This window comes from Globicephala melas, chromosome 1 (assembly GCF_963455315.2).
Source record: "Globicephala melas chromosome 1, mGloMel1.2, whole genome shotgun sequence".
Taxonomy (NCBI): domain Eukaryota; kingdom Metazoa; phylum Chordata; class Mammalia; order Artiodactyla; family Delphinidae; genus Globicephala; species Globicephala melas.
This window is the reverse complement of record NC_083314.1, coordinates 163,588,993-163,602,374: the sequence shown is the minus strand read 5'-3', so window position 1 is coordinate 163,602,374 and position 13,382 is coordinate 163,588,993. Positions and strand designations below refer to the sequence as shown.

The 13,382-nt window shown below is 37.9% G+C and overlaps 1 protein-coding gene across 15 annotated transcripts in view; it reads right to left on the bottom strand.

Moving 5' to 3' along the window:
• Positions 1 to 13,382, bottom strand: part of PUM1 (pumilio RNA binding family member 1) — a 127,378-nt gene that overhangs the window by 79,036 nt on the left and 34,960 nt on the right. For all 15 annotated transcript variants that reach the window (XM_060308786.1, XM_060308800.1, XM_060308824.1 and 12 more), the window contains one exon: positions 12,513 to 12,581. In XM_060308786.1, the coding sequence (XP_060164769.1) occupies positions 12,513 to 12,581 (69 nt within the window). The remainder of the gene's footprint in view (positions 1 to 12,512; positions 12,582 to 13,382) is intronic.

Below are 13,382 nucleotides of genomic sequence, written 5' to 3'. Positions count from 1 at the left end.
GCAGGAAGAACTATGATTAGAGCTTTGCAAAAACTAAGAGGCAAGCTGATTATTAAAGACTGGATGTGTTTGACCATACCACCGTTAATACTTGCATAGATGGAAACTCCAATAAGCACTCTGTACTCAAGAGGACTGCTTACACACAACACAGGCTGCATAGAGCTATCTCTCAGAGCAGAGATTTGGCTTCTCAAGGAGTACTGTTCACAGGGATGCTACAACCCCGAAGGCATGAACAGGTTTAATCATCTCATGTGGCAATGCAAACTTCCAACACAAGCTTGGTTTCACTGGAATGTAGCCAATGCAGGAGTCAAATACCTGATATTTTAACTAGCTGGTAAGATATAGCCCCACCCCCAATTTTTTAATCTCTTGATAAATATTCTCATTACATTAAAAGAACTTGATATCAACTCAGAGAAAGGACCGCTCAGTACTGATAGAAATAAATAAGTATTATTGGGGGCTTCCCTGGTGGCGCAGCGGTTGAGAATCTGCCTGCTAATGCAGGGAACACGGGTTCGAGCCCTGATCTGGGAGGATCCCATATGCCGCGGAGCAACTAGGCCCATGAGCCACAGCTACTGAGCCTGCGCGTCTGAGAGGTGCGATAGTGAGAGGCCCGCGCACCGCGATGAAGAGTGGCCCCACTTGCCGCAACTAGAGAAAGCCCTCGCACAGAAACGAAGACCCAACACAGCAAAAATAAATTAATTAATTAATAAAAACTCCTACCCCCAACATCTTAAAAAAAAATAAGTATTATTGGTAAACACTGTCACATGTTCTAGTCAAAGCTCTAACTGTGAAAATTGTGTAATTTTCAGAATTCCCTTCTCAAAATCTTAATGCCCTAGGGAATTTACCTGGCCCTCCATACCACAGAGGGTTGTTGTGAAATCTAGTAAGACAGTTCATAATAAATATTATAAACTACACACAGAAGTTACTACTAAAGTTTTAACAAGAAACGGTTTAAATATAAAATAAATTGATATCCTTTACAAGGCTTTAAAAAAAAGGTACAAATATCCATTCACTGTTATGACAATTCTTTTGGAAAGGGTTCTGAAAAAATATACATTAAGAGTCATGTTCACCTCCTACACTCTTGGTGGGAATGTAAATTGGTGCAGCCACTATGGAAAACAGTATGGAAGTTAAAAACTAAAAACAAAGTTGGCATATGACCCAGCAATCCCACTCCTGGGCATATATCCAAACAAAACTACAATTAAAATACAATACAAATGAACATATCTATGAAACAGAAACAGACTCACAGATATAGAGAATGGACTTGTGGCTACCAAGGGGGGAAGCGAGTGTGGGGGAGTGAAGGGTTGGGAGTTTGGGGTTAGCAGATGCAAACTATTACATATAGGATGCATAAACAACAAGGTCCTACTGTATAGCACTGGGAACTATATTCAATATCCTATGATAAACCATAATGGAAAAGAATATGAAGAATACATATATGTACAACTGAATCACTTTGCGGTACAGCAGAAATTAACACAACATTGTAAATCAACCATACTTCAATAAAAATTTTAAAAATAATAATAATAAATTAAAAAGCTGGGAAAAAAGCCATGTTCATTCCTGAGAATTTATCTCAACATTAAAGAATTCAAAAGGAAAAAAAAGCTTCACATTCAAAATATAAGAGCAAAAAAGTTGGGAGCAAACTAAATGTTCAATAAGGTACAACTATATGCAACAATACAAGCTCACCCAAAACAGCTATCAGGACTATATGTAATATTTATAAAATAACATTAAATTTTAAAAGCAAAATACAAAATTGTACACGAAAAGACTGCTTATCCTCATGCACCCTTCCCTTTTGGTTCAAGATTGGAAAGAAAAATAAAAACTGAAATAGGTGCTCGTTGATGTGGGATTATGGATGACCTGTTACAAAATACACTTTTAGTATGATTTAGAACTGATTTTTAATAAATAAAAATTGAGATTATGGTGGTACAGAATTCACTACAAATAAGGCATTTTCTCTTAAGCAGATACATTTCACTTCAACATAATTTCAAAGTGACAAAAGTTAGTGGGAATTTTGAGAGAGCTCACACCACATGGTTCAGATATGAGTTGGCCAAAAAAATTTGTTCGGGTTTTTCCGTAAGATGTTACAGAAAAACCCAAGTGAACTTTTTGGCCAACACAGTATTTTTAAGCAAGCAGATAATAATTTCCAACCACTTTGAAAACTGTAGCTTAAATAAGGGATGGTGAAAATCTTCAATGGCTTAATCACAAGCCAATCATTTTTTAATTAAAAATACCTAAGTATATTTAAAAAATAAAGAAAGAAAGAAGATGGTGTTTTCATTTTTCCCTTCTCTTCCAGAAAGTTTAAGGAACATGACCCTCTAAATTCTCATTTCCCATTTATATAACTACTAATTAAGTATCCTGCATTTTTTTTTTTTTTTTTTTTGCGGTACGCAGGGCCTCTCACTGTTGTGGCCTCTCCCGTTGCGGAGCACAGGCTCCGGACGCGCAGGCTCAGCGGCCATGGCTCACGGGCCTAGCCGCTCCACGGCATGTGGGATCTTCCCGGACTGGGGCACAAACCCGTGTCCCCTGCATCGGCAGGCAGACTCTCAACCAGTGCGCCACCAGGGAAGTCCTCCTGCATTTTTTTTAATCAGTTACTCAATACTTACACGTGAAGATTATTTTTAAATGTTTAAACATTTTTGTTCTGTTTCATTTTATTCAAATCGTCAAAAAACTGTCTAAGAATCAAAATTTGCTACAATTTATTTCACATTTCACTACTAGGCAGCATCACAATCTGGCATCTAGTAATTACTGCTTAAAATTTTCAGTCTATGTGGCAAGATGATTACAAGTGAAAACAAATTTCCATATTAATTGTCTCTCAACTAAATCTCTTTTTGTTGAAATCTAATATACTCCTTTTAAGAAAGAAAAGTTTAATTTTTTGCATAATTATAACTGCAGTATATAAAATTAAGAGATTTTTAAAAAATATTTTCCAGGGTTATTAAGCACTCTTCATAATAAACACTGTTAATAGTTGTATCTAATGTCCTTTAATAACATTTCCACCACTAAGGATGAAGTTACACAAATCACTTAGGCCTGGCCAATATGAGGTAATTTGATCTTCTCTCTCATATCTGAAAAACCAATATTGTTTTTCTGACCATTGAAAAAATAAAATTTTAGCATCTGAAGTATTTGAACTTACCCTGAAATGCACAACCTGCATGAGCCACTACTGGAAGTAACAAAAGCAGTAAAAAACAAACAAAGTTCTCTGCCCTGAAAGAAAAGATTAAAAAGAAAAACCAGGACTTCCCTGATGGCGCAGTGGTTAAGAATCCACCTGCCAATGCAGAGGACACAGGTTCAAGCGCTGGTCCAGGAAGATGCCACATGCTGCGGAGCAACTAAGCCCGTGCTCCACAACTACTGAGCCTGCGCTCTAGAGCTCACGAGCCACAACTACTGAAGCCCGCGAGCCTAGAGCCATGCTCCACAACAAGAGAAGCCAACGCAATGAGAAGCCTGTGCACCACAAGGAAGAGTAGCCCCCGCTCTCCACAACTAGAGAAAGCCCGTGTGTAGCAACGAAGACCCAACATAGCCAAAAATAAATAAACAAACAGGCCAAGAATTAAAATTTTTTTTAAAAAAAGAAAAACCTACCAGGAATCAAACTGGAAGAGTATCTGGCACAGGATGGTCAAGGAACACCTTAAAGGATGGGGGACTTCAGAGCGAGAAGACAGCGGAAAGGACTTTCCACAAAGAGCAAAGGTAGAAATAAAAGCAAGTGGGGCAGGTGCCCACCAATAAAAAAGGAATCCCGCCACCAACTAGAGGTGCAGTAAGGAGAGGGTGAAAAAACAAAACTAGTCCAGCTGCCAGTGAGGCTTTATGGAGCACTGAGGAGCTGGGCTCTAATAATGCTCCAGGCAGTAACAGGGAGTAAAATCATAAAAATTCATTTTAAAAGATTAATTTGAGGGACTTCCCTGGCAGTCCAGTGGTTAAGACTCCACACTTCCAATGCAGGGGGCACGGATTCAATCCCTGGTTGGGGAACTAAGATCCCACTTGCCACGAGACGTGGCCAAAAAAGAAAGATTAATTTCACATTCCTTTATAAAAAGGAGTGAGGGAAAGCAAATGGATGCTGGGAGGCTAAGCAAAGAGGTCACTGCAGTAACCTAGGCATAAAATGGTAAAAGAAGGGACCTGTGGAAATGGGAGCTGGAAAGGTATAAACTGCTGCTTAGATGTCTGTCTCAACTTTCAAGGCATTTTTTTTAAAGTTATTTAATTTCAAAAGGGAAGATTCATAGCCCATTATGGTGATCAAGAATGAAGTCACTAAGTATACATAAGCCAGTCTACCACTGAAGTTATTTTAATCAGGAATCTATTCCACAGAGTCAGCTGAGTCCAAAGCCTAGATGAAAACAGGATCCAAGTATGTAAGAATATGGTGCTGCAAGTTTAAGTCTACAACTCCAGTGGGTAAAGTTTTAAGGTTGTCCTGAGGATCCACTGTGAGTTGCTGGGGAACAGTAAGAGCAAAAAGAGCAATCAAGTAGAGATAAGAAGAATCTGGTAGCTCTTAAATTTTAGGACCACCACAAATTAGACTGAATTGCAAACAGTTCTTTAATTGATGACTACTGTTAAACTTAAAAATGCACTCTGGGGAATTCCCTGGCGGTCCAATGGTTAAGACTCCATGCTTCCACTGCAGGGGGGCACGGGTTCGATCCCTGGTTGGGGAACTAAGATCCCGAGTGCTGCGAGGTGTGGCCAAAGAAAAGAAAAGAAAACAAACAAACAAACAAAAAAACCAAAAATGCACTGTCTTCAAAGGAGCACAGGGGTTTCCCAGTGTTCTTTACCACACAAAAAACACAATCACTGTTAACAACTTCATCCTTGAAACTAAACACACAGAAGACGTTGGTTGTTCTTTCAGAAAGCATGCCCTTCAAAAATAAAAAATTCAGAGATACTGTTAGCACCTCAAGCTCCATGAATATTTTGTGGTAAATTAACCTGGGGCAAGCGCCACACTAATCCCTTCTCCACTGCACATCCCTTCCTGAAGCCACTGAAAGTAAAGTTTTCCTTATACCTTCCCGCTTCAAGCTATTAGAACAGAGCCAAAAGAAGTTTCTTTTCTCTGATATCTTCATAAAACTTCATGAACAGTAAACTATGTTCAGAAAATGAAGATATTCCCCAGGTGAACTAGGCTTTTCTGCACGATATAGAAAAGGCATGTAAGGAAACAGAAGACAATGTCATCCCGGCCACCTTTAAGTTCCCTATAATGTCATTTGTTTTTATCAAAGTATAAATTACATGGTTTGATCTATAACATAACCATATTAAAGTTATACTAGGTCTAGACTTTAAATAATTATATAAATGATTCCTTGCAATAGTACCTGAGAGCTCAGTGTGTAAAAGATAAGCCTCCAGATCACTCAGGAAATCTGTAAAGTTCATGAATAAAACCATGAAAACATCTAGATTGCTTCATGATCTACCCCCTTCATATTCCCAAAGCAGGAAGCAAACAGCTCAATTAAGAGAGGATAAAGAGTCCTTTGCCTCAAGATGGGACCAAACACTCAAACCCACCCACACATCCAGTCAGCCTCAGGGTATTTTTAATTATTAAATTGACGAGAAGTGTCTTAGTATGCCAGATATGGACAGGTTCCCTCTTTCATGTGTTCCAGGAGTGGAAAATTTCACAGATGTGCATGTATATCACAGACGTGCATGTATACAAGGAAGACCAACACAGAAAATAAACTATTTCTTCTACACATTTTGCTATAATGAGGACCACAGAATGCATAATTAATTAAGAGACAATGAATTAATTTTGGTGTTCTGGTTCCTCATCAGCAAAACAAAAGTAAACAAGAAAGAATTACACACAACATAGTTTAATACAAGCTTGAACAAGAAATATAATAACAGCAATTCCAATTTTCTAAACACCATTATGTCTGGTTGTATATATATAATGAGAATATTTCCATGCCCCAGCAGATGGCCCAGAGGAAGTGTCCTATGATTACAACTACATTAAATAAAAGATCCTTTATAATAAATGCCTTTATATAAGATTCAACTTGGATAACAGCATTGCTGACATGCTATTCATCCTATGTACTCTTCATAAAATAATTACTGAATAATTCAAAAATGTAAAGATTTGCAGAGAAGACTGAATAAATGCTTTTCAGTTTTGTCCGCTCCCCATCCTCCCCTTCACACCCCCACATCCCTGAGGGTGGAAAAGTAATAGGGATAGAGAATACAGGCAATATTAACTGAATTGAACTGAGGTCCCTTGGGGGGAACTTCTGATGTAAAAGAGAAAATAAAGAGGGATCCATACTTAGAAAAAAATATTTACTGGTACACGATTTATTCAACACAATATATTAGGCAGCCACTGTTTACAAAGTACATATTAGCTGAAGCCCCTGCCCTCAGAAAACTTATGTGCAAGGAAATAGAAAACATTTACACAAATCACTATATATAAAATAAATTAGGGCCATAAGAATTATATAAATAAATAATGTGCTACTGAATTCCCCTCTGTAGCTTCTGGTTGGTGAGAGCAAGAAAGCTTTCATAGATGAGCTGATAACTGATAACTGAAGCTGGACTTTTGCGTACTGGGTAGGCTCTGGACATGCAGAAATGAACAGTAGAAAAGCTCAGGATCTGAGTGATAGAGATCTGGGTTTAAACAGCTGGCTCATGATCATGTTAACCTCTATAATCCTGTTTGCCCAGTATATAAAGGACATCCTAATATTGCAGGACCACTGTGAAGACAATAATGTATATGTGATTAGTACAGTACCTGGAAAATCATATATGTTCAATAGACTGCAGCTATTATTATTTCTGAGCCTAATGAAATAGAACTTGATGTCAATCCACATCTTGACAGTTACAATCTTAGGTGGAGTCACTTGACCTTAGAACTCACTTCCCTCATGTAAAAATAGTCGTGTCTCTCAAAAATCTGTTGGGAGATTCACATAGGTAATGAAATCAATGCCAAAGTGTTTTGAAAAGTGTTAATGTATTACTGTAGTTAATTAGCTTACTTTCAAATAAAGCATACTGATGTGGATAAAAAGAATAAAAACATTTTAGACAAAGGAGGATAAAAGGGAAGAAATTTAATGAAGACAGATTAAGCAGCATGTGGATCAGCTATTTCCTGATGCAGAGAAGCATGTTTTACTGCATTCAAACATTCCAAGATAGCTTAACGTATACAGGGTTAAGTCCACCCATTCTTCCCAGTGTAGGACAGAAGGCAGATATTGGAATGCATGGGGTTCGACACAGGTCTCAAAGTGACAGGACAGAACTGGGCACCAGGTTCTAAATGTCAGATGCACCCATGTTCTCAGGGTTAGAAGATACCTTCTTATCATCTTCTTCAAAACGCCCAATCCTAATCCCAAAACTATTATGAGATCCCAGGAACTTCCTAAACAAGACTCATAAAAAGGTCACTTCACCTCTAACATGGTCATTAACCTAATAAAGGAAAGTTATTAACTTTCTCCATAACACTTGGCCTGGCTAGCTATGTCTTCTCTAAAGGAACCATTTCATTTTAATAACAAGATGTCAAAAATGCCCAACAACCAAATGGTATTAATACAAAGTTAATGGAACTAGGCAGCTTTTACCATTCCTATGCATACTCAAAAGCTGCATTTTGGGGGGAAAAGGATGTGTTACACTGCTTGGCCAGATATTTTTATAATGCACCACAGGCTCTATTTATTTTTCATCCTTTCTGCAAGAAAGGCTGCATGATCTTGCTAGCAGACAACACATCTCCTTTCCAAAATTCAACCCAGTTTAGAGTCAACTGAGTTACTCTTATGGGACCCTAACTGCAAGGAATTTACAGTGTGAGGTTAGCCCCTCTAGGGCTGTGGATCATAAAAGTACTTTTAGGGCTTCCCTGGTGGCACAGTGGTTGAGAGTCCACCTGCCGATGCAGGGAACACAGGTTCGTGCCCCGGTCCGGGAGGATCCCACATGCCGCGGAGCAGCTGGGCCCGTGAGCCATGGCCACTGAGCCTGCGCTCCGCAACGGGAGAGGCCACAACAGTGAGAGGCCCACGTACCGCAAAAAAAAAAAAAGTACTTTTAGCTACCCAAAAGCCTCCAATTCTGTGAGCCATCATGCCATGATGGAAAGATGTGGACTTGGTATCCACATTAGGCTCCTACTTGTCCCGATTTCACAATTACCACCCTATGAGCCCTGATGGACAGACACTTCAATGTCTTATGTAGCTGCACAGTGAATGAGTCACTTAGAGAATCCAATGAAAACTTACAGAACCTCTACATCACACTCTAAAAAAACACATCTTTTAGATACCCTCTGGCATATCCTAGAAAAAGGAGAACTAGTCCTATTTTCTATCTTTTTAAAGCTAGAAATAAGGGCAAACTCCAAGAATCTTAGACTTAAAAGGGTCCTGGAAAACTATCTAGTCCAACATGTGTGTCTTATGGATGAAAAAAAGCAAAGTCCAAAGAAGATGAATGCCTGAGGAAAGGCCAAAAGCGGTGGCATCAGGGTTCTCATCAAGTGAGCTCTTCACCCCATCAAGTTATACCTTTCTTTGGGTTAAGAGCTCTCCAAATCATTGTCGAATTCCTTCCTCTACAAGCCATTCTGCTCTCACACTTACAGGCAGAAATCCTATGTAATGTCTAATGAGAACCTGCAGCTATGTTTTAAATACATCTCACCTTACTCTACTTCCAGGAACGTGGTAGGATTCATTATCACTCTACGTACAGATGCACCTTCCAGATTTCATTCCTCAGGTTTACAAACGTGTTTGTAAAAAAGCATAGAAAGCTTTTCTATGCTTCAGTTTTCTAAAACAAAGATGAAGGGCCACATACCTAAATACATTCCATTTATTCCAGAAATAATCACTGTTATTTTAATGTCCCTGAACGCTGTCAGGTTTACTACATGTAAAACATTAAGGACTCTTAAAAAAAGTTCCTTGGTTTTTAAAAGTGAGAAAACCAATTATTCAGAATAAGGTGGCTTTTCTGTCAAAGACTCTCAAAGTACTTTCAAACGAGAACCACTATCCTCTTTGCAAATGCTTTTTCAGGACGTAAAATAAAGAAGTCATGCAAGACCATAAACCAACCAAGGCAGAAACAGAACCCAGAAACATCAGGTCAATGAGCCTTCCTCAGTACTACAAAGACACAGTCTTGAATACTCAACTAACAGAAATAATCTGTGCCTTTAAACTTTTCAGGACTGGACTTAAAGTTGAATGAAAGGGGCTGCTAGCAAGGAGAGTGAATGAAATATTTGAAAATAATTTGTAGCCCTAAGCCTAAGACATTTTCCTATCTTCCTTTTTATGTTGACTTTTTAGAATAGGAGGTAAGTAAAGCACTTGTAGAGTGTCCTTCAGCTAAGAACAGCTAGCTGTACTTCAGACAACCAGCAAGGTTTGAAGGCAAAGTTTTAAGTAGTCACCTCTGAGCAAGATTTCTAAGAAACACTATCTAGCAAAGTGACTCCAGGAGTCTAGCACTGGCTTTGATAAGGAAAAAAAAAAGTTGCAAGAGCCAGGCAGCACTAACTTTACTAGAAATCAATTACTTTGAATCGAGGCAATTCTCTTTGAACTCTAAAGATTCACAAACTCTTGAACATAGGTATCATCTGCCCTAATGGGGACTCTCACACAAGCACACAGACACACACAAATACAAATAAAATAACTGCAGCAAAAAAATACTGTGCCTGGCTTTATAAATCCATGCAATTTACTTGCAATTTTAGTTTTTATATGGGTAAACACTACATTTACACACATCCCCTCCCAGAGATGCTTTATTGTTTAAAGGGAAGTAAATTTAATGACGTTAAACTAATTAGAAACTATGCTTTTTTATTTTATTATAAAAGCTAGCTTTCTTCATCTCTCTTTTGTGCCCATCTCCCTTGTATCTCTGCAAAAAACATTCCCCCAACCTATACCTATGTGAATCCTAACTAAACTAGAGGACGTTTCCCAAGTCCTATACCTCCATCCAAGTAATCACAAACTACTCCTGCCAATACTGATCACTCTCTTCTCAAAACAGGAACCATACAAAGAAACGCAGTGAACTCTTTCTGTTGTCATGTGTATTCACTCCTTCCTCAACTAGCTAAAGAAAGAGTTCCTTGAATACAAAAACCTCACTCCATACTTAACTTAGTTGTCCCCTTTGTGCCTGGACACTGGGTTATGCTTTCAAAAAATAACTTCAGTTAAGTGTATTTTGGAAGGGAAGTGTATTAAGCATTTTTTAAAATCCTTCCCCAAATATCAACTGTTATAAAGCTTACTAAAATGAGATTTTTACCATCAATTATTTTGTAAGTATTGGTTTCATTTACTCTAAGGGCACGTGCTTTGGAGAGGTAGCCAGGTCAGAGTCCCAGCTCCATCACTTTCTAGATGTGTGACCCTGAGCAAAATTTTTCCTTATCTGGGTAACAGAACCATCCTGAGAGAGTTACTGATGAGATAATGCATACAAACCTCTTAGCATCTGCCTAATAGATGGTCAACAAATGGTAGCTATTATTATTACTTTGTTAATAATAAGGAAAGAAGAGTGACACTGCATTACTGTTGGAATGTACTTTGTTTAGTTATTTACATATGCCAACACCTAGCTCTGACGAATTACATACAAACATCAAAAAATGACATCTCTAACAAAAATAAGGAGGTGCGGTCTGGAGACCTTGTGGGGAAGGGATATTTTTGGAAGAAGAAAATGATTTTTTAAATATTTTTGTTGTTAATTTAAATAAAATTCACTTTCTGTTCACTCTTCTTCAATTAAGTTAAGTCTTTAAAGATTATGAAGTGTTACAAAACAGTAACAGGGCATTATTTTTATACTGCGTAACTAATTTTAAAAGACTGGGCTTAGAGTGGACCAGGTTAGAACCACAGGAGTGCGGAAGCAGATGAATGCAGTTTCCCCATCTATAATTAATAAGACACATCTGTTAACTTTCTGTTCAAACTGTGCTCCAGAAATTTAGTAAGAAAATCACTTACTCAATAACCAGATAGGGTTTATTGATGTGCACTGTTTCATTAATATTAGGCAGGCACAGGAAACATAAGAACACCTACCAATCTGTTCTTCAAGGTCTAGAGGAAACACAAAAACAGGCCAAAACCCCATGAACCCAAGATAATAGGACACTCGACTCTGACCACAGGATGCTTCAGAAAAGTTGGAAACAAAATCTTATAACCAAGGAAGCAAGAATCTTAGGATCAAAACACAAAGACTTTAACTAATGCCCAGCCACAATGGTAATAAATGAATATTTGTTATAAATCAGGAAATTATCTTAATTTTGAGTCCTTGGAACCTAGAACAGTGCCTGGATCAAAGAATATTGGCTAAATCAAAGAACAAATGTATTTAATGAATAGTATAAAAGAGAATCCAGAATACAGCTATTCTCCCTCCTTTAAAACATTAAAATAGATATGGGGGCTTTTAAATATTAGATATACAAAATATAAAACAGAAGAAAAAACCTAAGGCTACTTCTCCAGAACAAAAAAAATCACAAGCAAATGCCCCCAGTTTGTGAACCTGTGACATCTTCAGCCATTAATTCAACCTGTATGTTCTACCTATCACCAATACACTCTTATTGTCAACATCTAAAAGCACCAGAAACCTGCTATACTTGATTTATATTCCTCTTTCTTTTAGAATTATGGCAATCTTCACTATCAATATAATGGATGGTAAATTTTGTTTCTGCAAATTTTAAACATTACAAACAAACCAAAATTCTTATTTCTAAATTCTATCTACATAAGGGATGACTGGCTCAGGCCTCAACCTTCTGGAATTATTTCACCAGAAATCTAACAATTCCCTCTTCACAATGGAAGTCTGAACAACTTCCTCAAAAATAACACTGCTCTAAAAATAGGTTATCAACATATTCTGACTAGCATCCAATCTAAAACTCCCTTCCACTGCAAAAGAACCTAACAACTGGAAAATGAGCCAAAGGTTAAGGACATTTTATGCATATAAAACTATTTTGTAAAATTTTAACACCTCAATTTACAACTGACTGGTTAAGATAATATTAATTTGTGCTCACATTTTGGTTTTGTTTTATTTTTAAGACATTAGGCTAAAGTTAACATTCTTCTTATAATGAGATTGTTTTGGCAAAATTCTGCAATATCCCACTCCTATCATGAGGATGGCAACAAGGAAAAGCAAGCACATACTTCTGGAGACTAGATTCGGACACATTTGATGAAAGACAGCTCCAACCTTCTCTTAAAAACAGGCCCACTTTTCTGGCACACCAATTCACTTACCTCTCCCATCGCTCTTCCCTCCAGAGCAAGTGCTTGAAAATCGTGATTCAGCTCATCCATAGAACGTACCTATTGTTTAGAATAGAGGAGGGAATAATTCCAAGTTAGCATCTTGAATTTTACATACACATTAACACAACTGAAAAGCTTTTCTATGTTTACTTTCAGATATTGACAAGACAATAACAATAATCAAGTGACTGAGATTAAACATTCACTTACCTTTAATCATCAGCGTTCAGCAATGACCCCTGCTTTCTCCCCTCCCATTCCCTTTTGTTTTCAAACATGAAAAACACATAATGCAGAAAAAGAAAAAGCAAATTCCATCACACAAGAATTACAGTAGGGACTTCCCTGGTGATCCAGAGGTTAAGAATCCACCTTCCAATGCAGGGGATGCGGGTTCGATCCCTGGTTGGGGAACTAAGATCCCACATGCCATGGGGGCAACTAAGCCTGCGTGCTCTAGAGCCCACACGCCACAACTAGAGAGCCCACATGCTGCCACTACTGAGCCCGCGTGCTGCAACTAAGACCCAACGCAGCCAAATAAATAAATAGATAGATAAATAAATAAGGAAGCAGAGTCTTTAAAAAAGAGAGGGAGAGAATTACTGTAGCTGTATTTCATACATTTTGACTTAATAAGTAAAGATCAACATGTTGAAAAGCAATAATGTATGTAGATGATTATGTGACCTAAACCTTGCTACTGACTCAAAGACCACAGTCCTTATGAAAACTGACTCAGACCACAGTCCTTGTGAAAACAGTTAAGTACAAATTAGGGGATTCATTTGATCCAAGCCAGTATTTCTTTGATAAACCTCAGGTTGAAAGGCGCTACAAACTATATAATGGAGTGCC